The following is a 14,044-nucleotide window of genomic DNA, read 5'->3' as shown; positions in this document are numbered from 1 at the left end:
CACTGATACAGATTTAAGGCTATTCTGTTCCACTGTGTAAATGTCTCTACTCTTGTTTAAGGTACTGAACCTATGCAGCTCATTAAATACATCTCACACCTCACTAAGACAAATGCAAGGACTCTGCATTTTTGTGCAAACTCCATGTTATTTAAATCATCATAATTAGAGATCATAATGCACTTTAGATGTTGTTTTTTTCAGTAATTATAACACTTCTATTCACAGAAGTAATTAAACAATTAGAGGTCCTAGTACTTTGTAACATATAGCATTGCATAAAACATTTTCCTCTATGAAGAGAGACCAAACGACACTCTCATCTCTCTTCACAGCCAGGCTCACTCTCGCACACCATCCAAGGAAATCGCATTTTGTTAATTTTGCTCAGTTGCACATGTGAAATTTTAAACTTCCTCTCCATGGAATCATTCACCCAAAGACAACTGTTGCTTTGGTTTGTATATTGTTCAAAATTTATGCAGGAAATGATCCAGTATAGGTTGGATCTTGCATAGTCTTCCTGAGTGACTGTCCATTTGGGCGTTATCATTGACATGCCAGAATGTTCATATGTGTTCAAATTTATGGTAGCTCACTGTCTGCGGAAATATGGGGGTGCATATCAAAGGATCTGTTGACCAAGCTTAACTAGGTAAAGGGATGTCTTGATGTCCTTCGTGTAACCAGAGACCACTTTAGTGTTGTAGGTGGTGTTCTCATTTCACTGGGGTTTGATCATGAGAGGTGGACAGCTCTTTGCACAACATCTTAATTCATCACTGAAAAAGAGACTGATCACAGAGAGTAGAGAGTCACACAGAAACAGTCTCCCCTTAAAAATAAATAATAAATAAATAAATAAATGATAAGGCACGAAACAAAACAAAACTGGATCTGTGCTTTGATTCCAGCACTCCAGAAATAGAGACAGGTGTGAGTTCAAGGCCAGCCTGGTCAACTTAAAGAGTTCCAAGAAAACCAGTGATAGACTGGAACCCACTGTTTCAAACACACACAAAACAAAAAGAAAAGACCTCAAAGACTATGGGGGGGGGTGTCAAAATAAAACAGCAGAAACAGTAACCAAAAGACTCCAAACTAGAAGACTTCTGCACTAGAAGCTGATCTGCAGGGCTGGAGAGACAGGCCAGAGAGCACACACCTCTATCATTCCACAGCTCAGCATCCTGACCGCTCTCTCCACTGTGTCTGTGGAGTCCACGGGGAGCTCAGTGGCAGCTGCTCATTTAGACCTAACAAAAGGGCAGAGCATTTGCATAGGCCCTGCACACATCTTCCTGTAGGCATGAACGCATCTGTAGGTTACCTTAGTGGTCAACGCTGTGGAATAGTTGTGTACTCTGTTGGAGAACACCAGTACAGTGCAAGCACTACACCATCCCCTACAGATACTTTCAATCTGAGACGGGCAAAATCTACGGATGTGGACCTCACAGATACAGAGGGCCAAATGAAATTCACCACCTCAGCCTGCTAAATAACCTACCTTTAGAAAACCTCTCTAATCCGGGTGGTGGTGGCGCACGCCTTTAATCCCAGCACTTGGGAGGCAGAGGCAGGGGATCTCTGGGAGCCTGGTCTACAGAGCTAGTTCTGGGACGGGCACCAAAGCTACAGAGAAACCCTGTCTCGAAAAACCAAAAACCAAAAACAAAAAAGAAAACAAACAAACAAAAAAAAAACCCTCTCTAAGCTCTTTGTGTTTCCGAGTTCCATCACCTCTCAGCTGAACAACTCTAAAAAGCCCTTTCCCTCATAAATATATTCCCTTCCATTCTTGTCCTCTGAAAAAAATTTCCACACTAAAACTAGTTGGCCTTTCTTAAGCTAACTGGAACCTCAAGGATCTATGTTACACATTCATTAAAGTCAATAAAGGCCTTGGGCTTCTTGGGAAAGTGTATTTTCCTTCAATAAGGCCATGGTTTACTAAACCCTAAAGAAAAGATCTATCATTAGATCTCTGTTCACGGGGTGAGCAGATGACTCCATTTTGAAAGTACTTGCCAAGCAAGAATAGGAACTTGAGTTCAATCCTTAGCACTAAGAACAGAAAAAAAAAAAAAGGCAAGAAATGACAGTGTGTGCCAGGTCCCAAGACCTTGTCTCAAAAAACAAGATGGGCTCCTGAGGTTCTGAGGGGGAAGGACACCCACCACCACCAAGTTTATTTCTTCAAAGATCTTCCCGATCCCAGACTGGCAGTCTCCTATCAGCAAGACTTTCCCTAACAGTACTTAGCAGAATTGCAATTTTATGTGCTAGTTTGCTACAAGAGAATGGGATTAAGTTCTGTGCACAACATAAAATACCTGCAGAGTACGTAAAAGAGTAATTTGTTAAGTGTGCAAATATCAAGAGTCAATTAACCAATATGATCCACAATGTCTCCAATTCTGCATTTAATAATCTTGATCAGTATCATCATATAAATCAGTTTTGGTCTTTTTCTGTGGAAAAGGCGAGTATGAGCAGGTCTCTTGTAGCATGAATTTTAATTGGCGATAGTAATAAAAATCATAGTCAGATATAGGGGTTAATGCTGAATATCAGAGAAGCAGAGCATCTAGCTGCTAGAGCGTTCTTTTATCTCTACCAATGCTCAGACAGGAGCAATTCCGTCCTCACGACGGCATCTCCAGACTACATCTGTCTCCACCAAACCTCAGACTGCACTGAGCTCCTATCTCCTCCCACCTTATATTCCTCTCTCTGCCCAGCCACATCACTCCTGTCTCCACCTCTCTGGTGCTGGGGTCACCTTTGTGTGAGCTGTTTCTCTTTTGGACAGATTCAATCTTGTATAGCCCAAGGTGGTTTTGAACTAACAGAGATCCCTCAGTCTCTTTAATCCCGAGTACTGGGATTAAAGGTGGGTGCCACCACTCCCTGGCCTCTGGTGGCTTAGCTCTGTGCTCTGATCTTCAGGCAAGCTTTATTTGTTTTTTTTATTTATTTTTTATTTATTAAAGATTTCTGCCTCCTCCCCACCACCGCCTCCCATATCCCTCCCCCTCCCCCAATCAAGTCCCCCTCCCTCATCAGCCCGAAGAGCAGTCCGGGTTCCCTGCCTTGTGGGAAGTCCAAGGGCCTCCCACCTCCTTCCAGGTCTAGTAAGGTGAGCATCCAAACTGCCTAGGCTCCTACAAAGCCAGTAGGTGCAGTAGAATCAAAACCCAGTGTCATTGAAGCTTTATTTGTTAAAACACAAACACCATCACTACAGTCTCTGGAAGGCAGAGGTGGAGTGACTGGAAGTTGCAAAGCTACTACCTGACACAGGAGCTGGGAACTTGGAGCTGCAAGCTCTTAACTGAGCATCTCTCCAGCTCCCTCGATATTGGGTCAATTTCTTTCTACTGTACTATGAAAACAAGGCTGAGACAGCACACATTTAAATAAAAATCTAGTTTCACAATACCTGCCTCACTTATCTCATGAAATTGTAGGCAGGAGCTGGCTATCCTGGAATTATAGCAGTGAATAATTGAATACTAATTTGAAAAATGTTCTGAAACCTTAATTTCATCTAATCTACTGTTATCAGTAATTCAATTGTCTAATGCTCAAGGGAATATTAACTGTAAAAAGTTATAGTCAGTAACCCCTTAAACTTTAGGAACTGTAGAACTGAGTGGATAGTGGATGTTAAATCACATGTAAAAGAAAATAAAGACCCATCATGCCTATGGGCAGCTCCCAGAATACACTGATCCATAGAAGTGAGAGGAAGGACAGTGACACAGAACCTTAGGCCAACGTCTGACTAGAACTTAAACATCCAAACACTCAATATGAAATCACAGACACCAAAAGTATCTATCTGCTGCTCATTCAACTAACACAACAGCCAGTGCAGATACAACAGAACCCAGATCAACTAACACAACAGAACCCAGATCAACTAACACATCAGCCAGTGCAGATACAACAGAACCCAGATGAACTAACACAACAGCCAGCGCAGATACAACAGAACCCAGATCAACTAACACAACAGAACCCAGATCAACTAACACAACAGCCAGTGCAGATACAACAGAACCCAGATCAACTAACACAACAGCCAGTGCAGATACAACAGAACCCAGATCAACTAACACAACAGCCAGTGCAGATACAACAGAACCCAGATCAACTAACACATCAGCCAGTGCAGATACAACAGAACCCAGATGAACTAACACAACAGCCAGTGCAGATTCAACAGAACCCAGATCAACTGACACAACAGAACCCAGATCAACTAACACAACAGAACCCAGATCAACTAACACAACAGCCAGTGCAGATACAACAGAACCCAGATCAACTAACACAACAGCCAGTGCAGATACAACAGAACCCAGATCAACTAACACAACAGCCAGCGCAGAGATTCAACAGAACCCAGATCAACTAACACAACAGCCAGCGCAGATACAACAGAACCCAGATCAACTAACACAACAGCCAGCGCAGAGATTCAACAGAACCCAGATCAACTAACACAACAGCCAGCGCAGATACAACAGAACACAGATCAACTAACACAACAGCCAGCGCAGAGATTCAACAGAACCCAGATCAACTAACACAACAGCCAGCGCAGAGATTCAACAGAACCCAGATCAACTAACACAACAGCCAGTGCAGATTCAACAGAACCCAGATACAGAGAACAAAATGGCACCGTTTTTTTGGAAGTTTTCCGGGTGGCCCTGTCTAGTACACTGAAATCTTAAACTAGGGTCACAGCAGGAACTGAACGGACAGTTGTGGGAAAGGCACAAGAACACAGAACTTGGTCAGAAGCTTCATCCTTTCTAATTCAATTCCTTACACAGTGTTGCAGGTCTGTTCTTCTAGCACTGAAGTGGTAGCACCAGAAGGCAGGTGTACTGAGCTACGACTGTTCACGAAAAGGTACTCACAATAAATATGAACACAAAAATCAATAAAACTTCTTTAAAACAGTTAAGTTGAAAAAAAAGTTTTACGGCACTGAAATTTCAAACGAAATTTAAGGTTTTTTCATGTGTGTATGCTCAGTTGTATTAGTTTCTTCTCCCTTCACAAACCTGCAAGTAAATGTTTTAAAGAAGTCTGTCAAAACCAGAAGCCTAATAGTCATGTACCATGAACAGACGAATCTGTAGGGGAAGAGCAGAAAGCTAGTTTGACAACTTGGTAGGGTGTTATAACAAAGCTGTTTCTGATGTAATATTCTGAAACAATAAAGTGGTGCAGGAGAATTGTCTGTATTCTGTCAATCATGTTTTAAATAAACGCTGATTGGCCAGGCAGGAAGTTAGGCGGGCCAACCAGACAGGAAGGAGGCTGGGTGATGGGAACAGGAGAATTCTAGGAAGGAGGAAGCCCATTCCTCCCACTCCTGCCCAGACCATCAAAGAAGCAGGATGTGACCTGCCCCACTGAAAAAGGTACTGAACCATGTGGCTAACATAGACTAGACTAATGGGCTATGATAAGTCACAAGAGCTAATACGAAGCCTGAGCTAATGGGCCAATCAGTTTATAATTAATGCAGACTCTCTGTGATTTTCTTTGGGGCTTACTGGTTGTGGGAACTGGGCAGGATGGAAACCCCAACTAGCAGGGCCCCTGTGTTACAACAAAGGGCTAACGATGACTGTCATTTTAAACAAGTCTGAATTAATGGAGATGGATTAAATTAAGATGTAATTACAAAAATTACAAAAATATACTAATTCACCCAAAATTATGATGTTTTTAAAGCTTTAATGCCTGCTTGCCATTCCCCCAACTTGCTGTCGTTTTGTTGAGACAGGAACTGGGGTAGCTCAGGTTGGTTTCTGACCTATGTAGCTAGGGTTGATCTGGAATATTTGATCCTCCTTGAAGGAGGCCGCTAGTTAGTTCTTAGTCGCTTAGCCCTGCTTACCCCCGAAATAATCACACAGAAACTGTATTATTTAAATCACTGCTTGGCCCATTAGCTCTAGCTTCTTATTGGCTAACTATTACATCTTAATTTAATCCATCTCCATTAATCTGTGCACCACCATGAGGTCGTGGCCTACTAGCAAAGTTTCAGCACGTCTGTGGACTCCATGGCTTCTCCTTGACTCCGCCTCCTTTCTCCCAGCATCCAGTTTAGTCCCGCCCCAGCTCTGTTCCCCTATAGCTCTGATACAGGCCCAAAGCAGTTTATTAACCAATGATGTTCACAGCATATATACAGAGGGGAATCCCATATCATCTCCTAACTACTGAGATAACAGCCATCACCATACACTTTTAGAAATCTTAAGTAAAGTTGTAACAAGAATCCAAGTACAGTGTCAGAGAGATTTGGAAACTGGATTGAATTCAATGCCCCTGGTCAACATGGTGGAAGGCAAGAACCAACTCTTGCAAGCTATCCTGTGATTTCTCCATGGGCACTGTGACAGACAGACAAGCATTTACACACACACACACAAACACCCCAATATATACACACATATATATATATATATATATATACATATATATATATATTAAAGAATTCCAATGCAAGCAAAAGTACACACAAAAAAGTATTTTGAAAAAGCAGGAGTTCAAGTTAAAAATTTCAGTCTTTTAATCATTAGCCATCTTTGTAAGCTGGTACAACAGCTACCACCTTCTTATAAAAGAAAAAAAAAGCACGAGGAGCCATGGGTGTAGGTCAGTGGAACAGCGGCGATCTGTGGCGTGATGATAAATCCCGGCATACAGTAAAGTTCGCAGGGAATTTTGTCTGTAACCGGGAAGAAATCACCAAATTTTCACACCAAACTCAAATCCCCGTCTTATTTTCTGATTCTGCGGTTTAAATACCACAAACTGATCATTTTCAGCTGTTGGCTTCGTCTTCAGTGATTGTGCAAAACGATGAAATAAAAATTTAAACTTAAGATTAACTGGTACACGTTTTGGAAAAGTCGGTTTTAAATTAATTCTGGCCAATAACGGCACTGCAAAGTATCCATATTCTGAAAAGAATTACTAATCTGACATCCCATCCTGAGAAAACCCCATCTTTTGAGGTTTCACTTTCTCCAGCCTTGTGATTTTTTTTTAAAAGGCGCTTTTCAAAGCTTTCCCTACCCTCGTCACCTGAGTAAAAAGGATCCCTTGTTCTGCTTCTAACGCGCAACTATCCTCCAACAACAAAGTCAATTACTAAGTTAAGTGGCGTCGAAAATGGACGGGTTCCCTTCCTTTTTTTCCATGAATGCACAAGACCTTTCAAAGTCGACGGACGCCCAGGAGGGGTGCGGGAGCCGCGGAGCCGAGCCGCGGTACCAGGAGCAGCGGGCTCCACCTCGCGTCCTCCGAGCTCCGCCGCACAGCCCAGCCGGGCCCGGCTCCGGGCGCGCAGCGATGCGGAGCCCCGCCGCCTCGGCAAGGCCTGCGGCCCCAGCCCGGCACTCCGGAGGCTGCCGGGGACCACGGGCAGGGCCCCGAGGACAGAGACGACCCGATGCGGCCGGGAGCCGGCGCGGCGCTCTGCCGCCAGGCAACGAGAAGCCCGCTAGGCCGCGAAGCCGGGGGTCGCCGCACGTACTCACCAAATTTGGAACTTGAGCAGCGGCCCCGTGGCGTACTGCATCTTTAATCTCTTGCTGGGCACGCCGCCCAGGTTGGCAGAGGCCTCGCTGCGGACCACCGCCGACGCCGCCACCAGGAGAAGCAGCAGAAGCCTCATCTTCGTGGAGACGGGCGCTCAAGCCGGCCGCCTTCAGACCGAGACTGCAGCCAGCACCAAAACCTAGCCGCGAACCGCTCCCCACTGCGCAGGCGCGCTCCGCCAAGGTCGGCCAGGGAAGCCGGGCTGCGCCTGCGCAGCCGGCGCCCGCGCCCATTGTGGGAAGGAGAGCTGTGACCTGTTTGGCTTCCTCGATCCACCACCATCTTGGATGTGTGCAAACGCTAAGGGTCCATGGGAGAGAGGGAGAAATTTTGCTGGTGAGATATAAAGAGGGCCGGTAATTGTTTCACTTGGCAGATATGAGTTCTACATTCTCCCCATTTTTTTTTAAAAAAAAAGACATTCTCATACAGTCCAGACTTTGCTTCGATGTAGACAGCTAGAAGCCTTGGACACCTGATTCTCCTGCCTCAGCTCCTCAGTCTTTGGATTACAGACCAGCTTATCATCATCATCGGCATTATTAGGGGTTAAACAGTTGATTTGAACATGCTGGGCATGGACTGTACTACTGAGCTACACCTCCCAGCTCTTCTACATCCAAGGGCACGCCCAAATGGTTTTTCGAGACAGGGTTCCTCTAGCTTTGGAGCCTGTCCTGGAACTAGCTCTTGTGGACCAGGCTGACCTCGAACTCACAGAGATCCGCCTGCCTCAGCCTCCCGAGTGTTAGGATTAAAGGCATGCGCCACCACCGCCCGGCTAAGGTCAATTGTTTAATGACTTTTCCTTTACTCTTACAATATTGAACTCTCCTAAAAGAATTGAAAACAAATTTTATGTTTCCGGTAAGATGATTACATCTGTTCCAAGATGCAGTTTGATCATCATAAATAATTGGCTTCATTTTGGGGTTATGGCGATGGTTTGTCCTACAAGGTTCCTGTCGCTTTTGATGTTGGGCCTTTATCATAAAGATGTTTATTGCTTAGTCGTGTCGCTCCTGGACTCCAAGGTATCTGCAAGTTAGGACCACTTCTGGGGGCCTTCCTTTGCAGTTGTAGGAGGACATCTTACATAAAATCTTCCTGTTCCTTTCGGCGTCTTTTCAGAGAAAAGTGTCACCTTGCAGAATGGATGCTGGTAGGAAAGAAATTGTTGGGTATAAGATGCTCATTTGTAGTAGGAAGCAGTGTGTGGGGGGGGGGGGGGCTTGTTTGTCCCGGCCGCCCCGCTACTCATTACTGGTAGTATAACTGTGGACATTATCTAGATGGGGCATGGTGGCCCACGCTTTTCAACGCAACACTCAGAAGGCAGGTGGATCAGAACAGCCAGAGCTACAGAGAGAAACTTTATCTCAATAAACTACAGAACAAAAAAAAAAATGTGGACATTATCTGAAATTCATTGCTGGACAACTTTTACTGAAACAATTATTAACCAATACTTATGCTGGAATATACAATTTAGTTCCAAAAATCACAATCTCAAGGATATTTTAATAGTGGGGAAAATGCTTTTCGTATCATTTCAGTGGGAAATGGAGGATATAGCATTCTATTTAGGGTATCCCCTTATGTGTCTCAACCTCCATCAGCAAACATGTCAGAGTTTTCAGTGTGGCTACTTTGAGAGCAGTCAATGTTTGTATCTTCCTCCTTATTTTTTCCCTCCCCCAAACAATGGTTATATTACTTTTCTATTATCACAAATATGTTCTCCATTATTTAAAATGAGGATGGGGTAGGAAACGCAAAATCATCCTTAGGAATCTAATAAAATCCTTCCTAGTTTTTCTTTGATTTAAATGATTTGGGTTTGCATGGTTTGGTCTTTTTTAGATAGATTCTTAGTATGAGGTATAGGTTGTCCTGAATCTATATAGCCCAGGCTGTCCTAAAGCTCGAGACTCTCCTGCATCTGCTTCCCAAGTGATGGAATTATAGGTGTGTACCACAGTATCCAAGTCTTTGTTTCTTTTCCTTTCTGCTTGAGACCAGGTCTGGTATAACCCAGGCTAGGTTCAAGCGACCTGTATAGCATAGCCTCGAACTGCTGGTCTTCTTGCCTCACGTCCCAGTTCAGGGATTATGTGTGCATGGCAAGGCCAATGAGAAGAAAAGATAGACAAGAGAGTATGCCCGATGGTCGGTGAGCCCCAAGATTCGTCTGCCTTTGCTTCCCTATGGCTGAGATTGTCTAAAATAATCACACCCAGGACTGTGAACTAAACAGATTGTCAGGCTTAACCCCTGAGCCACTTCACCAACACCAACAAGGACCACATTCTGGGACTGAGCACATTATCAACAAAGCCATCTCCCCGGTCTCCACCTCCTTAGTGCTGGGATTAAAGGTATGTGACTCCTGCAAACTGGATTAAAGGTGTGAGTCGCCACCACCAGGCTGTGTTTTTCTCTGATCCTGGAGAGATTACCTAGGATGGCCTTGAACTCAGAGGTTAAATCTTGCCCTCTCCCAAGTGCTGGGATAAACCACCGCCTAGTTTAGCTCTATACTCCTACGCTGGTTGTACTGGAGATCTGAATGCGGAAGAATGCAAACAGACACATACTTATCACCCTGCCTGCACAAAACTCAGCTCCAAGTGGATCAAAGACCTCAACATAAAACAGATACACTGAACCTGACAGAAGAGAAAGTAGGGAGTAGCCTTGAACTCATTGGTGCAGAAAAAAATTTTTAAATGGAACACCATTAGCGCAGGCAAGTGAGACCCTGTCTTGAGCCCCTCCCCAACAGAAAATAAAAAAACCACAAATCTAAACAGAGAATTCTCAATAGAGGGAAAACTCAAATGTCTGAGAACAAGGTATTCAACATCCTTAGTCATCAGAGAGATGCAAAGCAAACCAAAACTACTTTGAGGTTTCATCTTACACCTGTCAGAATGGCTACAATCAATAACACAAGTGACAGCTCCTGCTGGTGAGGATGTGAGCAAGGGGAACCATCCATTGCTGGTGGGAAGTCCTTCTGTATATGTGCTGCTTTTACTGGTTAATGAATAAAGCTGCTTTCGGCCAATGGCTTAACAGAGTAAAGCCAGGAGGGAAATACGAACAGAGAGTAGGCAGAGTCAAGAAGATACCATGTAGCTGCAGGAGACAGATGCCAGAACCTAACAGGTAAACCACAAGCCTTGTGGTAAAATATAAAATAATAGAAATGGGTTAGTTTAAGATATAAAAGCTAGCCAATAAGAAGCGCGAGCTAATAGGCCAAGCAGTGTTGTAATAATATAGGTTTTTTTTGTTTTTTTCCGTTTATTTATTAAATATTTCTGTCTCTTCCCCGCCACCACCTCCCATTTGCCTCCCATTTGCCTCCCCCTCCCCCTATCAAGTCCCCCTCCCTCATCTGCTCGAAGAGCAATCAGGGTTCCCTGACCTGTGGGAAGCCCAAGGACTGCCCACCTCTATCCAGGTCTCGTAAGGTGAGCATCCAAACTGCCTAGGCTCCCCCAAAGCCAGTACGTGCAGTAGGATCAAAAAAACCACTGCAATTGTTCTTGAGATCTCAGTATTCCTCATTGTCCGCTATGTTCAGCTAGTCCGGGTTTATCCCAAGCTTTTTCAGACCTAGGCCAGCTGGCCTTGGTGAGTTCCCGATAGAACATCCCCATTGTCTCAGTGTGTGGGTGCACCCCTCGCGGTCCTGAGTTCCATGCCCGTACTCTCTCTCCTTCTGCTCCTGATCTGGACCTTAAGATTTCTGTCCGGTGCTCCAAAGTGGGTCTCTGTCCCTGTCTCCTGATGGAGGAAGGTCATTGGTTAAATTAAAAGAAACTGCTTGGCTCTCATTGGTTAGGAGATAGGTGGGAGGAGTAAACAGAACAAAACGCTGGGAGGAAGAGGAAGTGAGGTCAGACTCGACAGCTCTTCTCTCTGGAGCAGACGCCTCAAGAGAGATGCCATGCCCAGCTCCCGGGCAGACACACGCGATGAAGCTCTGAACTAGAATCTTCCCGGTAAGACCGGTGCTCACAGATTGTTAGAGATGGGTTGATTGGGATATCAGAATTAGCCAGTAAGGGCTAGAGCTAAGGGCCAAGCAGTGATTAAAAGAATACAGTGTCCGTGTAATTATTTCGGGAAAAGCTAGCCGGGCAGGGGGCTGGGGTGTTGGGGACGCAGCCCCGCCGCCACCCCCATATTACTACAAATGACGTCCAGACGTGTGGCTAACTGAGTCCACAGAAAGCCTGAGAAAGCTTGGAAAAGAATAGAGTAAAGCATGTTTCTTATGGCAATTTCTTGGGTCTGCTCTGCTTGCTAGAGGCAAGCAAGCGCCTCATCTAAGAGAGGCTTCCTGACTCAGCTTCAGCTGCAAAGCCTGCAGCTCATTAAGAGGTCCTGCCACGAAACACTTAAATGGTGTTGATGAAAAGCTGAATGCATGCTTTTCGGTTTTCAGCCGTAGCAGGAAAAAAGCTGTGCCGTTTAAAAATGCCGGCTTTCTGGGCAATCCTGCCAGGGCAAACTCTGACTGTTTGAGGCAGGAGGGCCGGCTACTGAGAGAGGACTTGAGTGTTGTCTATTGTAGCTTGCTGGCTGGCAGGGACCTTGAAACGCCATAGAGGTGTGGCTATAAACATGGCTACAGCCAGTACCTCAGCCATGAGGCTGGAAAGCTAAGGAATGGACTGGATCTAGCTGGCAAAGCCACGGCTTTAGTCCTACTGAGATTGCTTGGTAAATTAAAGACTCATGTGGTCAAAAAAAAAGAGAGAGATACAGTAAAGAGAGATTCAAAGACAGAGAAAATTTCTGAATGGTTTAAACTGTGTTAAAATATATGCAGACTAAAAGTTAAAATTCTTAAAGTAAACCTCTGTGACTTCAAGGTGTGGTAGCACACGCCTTTAATCCCAGTGCCTAGAAGGCAGAGACGAACAGATCTCTGTGAGTTCAAGGTGTAGTAGCAAACACCTTTAATTCCAATGCCTGGGAGGCAGAGACAGGCGGATCTCTGAGAGTTCAAAGACAGCCTGGTCTACAGATAATACGCTCAAAAAGCAAAAAGTTAACCTAGGAATGTCACAGCTTAGATTCTTAAGCGTCTAGTGATTTAAAGGCGTAAATCAAAAGTGCTCCTGGATAGTAAAAAATTGCAGATTCACAATAGGACAGATTCAGACCACTAAATGAGTCACACTGTTGGATGAATGTACGTAGGCTTGGGAAAGAGAAGAAAAAGAATATAGAGAATAAAGTTAATGGTTTAAAAAAAAAGGTAAAGTCTTTAAAGAGACAGAATAAAGTAAAGTGATAGAGTAAAAATAAGCCGCGTAAAAATGGAAAATTCACAGAGAGTCTGGATTCTTTGTATTATTGTGTTTTCTTTAAAATTTTTGACTGTGAAGGAGCTAAGTACAGAGAGACATTTCATTATATGGGCTGCCAAGTGGAACCAGAACGGATATCATGAGGGTATGACTTCAGAATTTGGGTCTAAGGATATGATGCTTTGGAGAGAGTCTTCTTTTGTTTTCACAGAGGACCAGACCCTTTGAATTTCTTCTATCCCGATTTGGTATGATAGACCACGACCTCCCGAAAGGTTCCTGTGAACGCCCTCAGAAAATTGCTTCGCTCAACTGCCAACTGAGATGAAACTAGCACACAGGTTATACCATGAAAGACCTAATTAACGACGCCCCCATTCAGCAAGAAGCAGTTTGGAGAGAAAAAACTGCGCCCATGTTCCCAAATATGGTTTATAAACGTTCTTTTACATTTAAAGGGGGATATGATATAGACATGAATAATTTGCATTAGTATAGATTTTGCTTTATTGATAGAGATTTACGGTCAATTTTGTTATGATATGTATAAATGTTTCTGATGTAACTTTTACTTGATAACTGTTTTGTTATATGTAATTTTGCTATGTTAAAGTTAAAGCCTTTTTTTGTTTAAACCGAAAAAGGGGAAATGATGGAGGAAGGTCATTGGTTAAATTAAAAGAAACTGCTTGGCTCTCATTGGTTAGGAGATAGGTGGGAGGAGTAAACAGAACAAAACACTGGGAGGAAGAGGAAGTGAGGTCAGACTCGACAGCTCTTCTCTCTGGAGCAGACGCCTCAAGAGAGATGCCATGCCCAGCTCCCGGGCAGACACACGCGATGAAGCTCTGAACTAGAATCTTCCCGGTAAGACCGGTGCTCACAGATTGTTAGAGATGGGTTGATTGGGATATCAGAATTAGCCAGTAAGGGCTAGAGCTAAGGGCCAAGCAGTGATTAAAAGAATACAGTGTCCGTGTAATTATTTCGGGGCATAAGCTAGCCGGGCAGGCGGCTGGGGTTTTGGGGACACAGCCCTGCAGCGCTCTTATTACTATAGTCTCCCTTCA

At 44.3% G+C, this 14,044-nt stretch overlaps 1 protein-coding gene across 2 annotated transcripts in view; it reads right to left on the bottom strand.

Annotated features, from left to right (window-relative positions):
• Window positions 1–7,929, bottom strand: part of Selenot (selenoprotein T) — a 244,882-nt gene extending 236,953 nt beyond the window's left edge. Inside the window, exon 1 of one of the 2 annotated variants that reach the window (XM_075950496.1) lies at window positions 7,584–7,929. In XM_075950496.1, coding sequence (XP_075806611.1) covers window positions 7,584–7,720 — 137 coding nt within the window. In that variant the 5' untranslated portion in view covers window positions 7,721–7,929. The remainder of the gene's footprint in view (window positions 1–7,583) is intronic. The other variant, XM_075950497.1, reaches the window with a different exon arrangement.
• Window positions 7,930–14,044: the final 6,115 nt, after the last annotated feature.

This window comes from Microtus pennsylvanicus, chromosome 16 (assembly GCF_037038515.1).
Source record: "Microtus pennsylvanicus isolate mMicPen1 chromosome 16, mMicPen1.hap1, whole genome shotgun sequence".
In the NCBI taxonomy this organism is placed as follows: Eukaryota; Metazoa; Chordata; class Mammalia; order Rodentia; family Cricetidae; genus Microtus; species Microtus pennsylvanicus.
The sequence above is the reverse complement of the archived record's forward strand: the minus strand, read 5'-3'. Positions and strand labels throughout refer to the sequence as shown.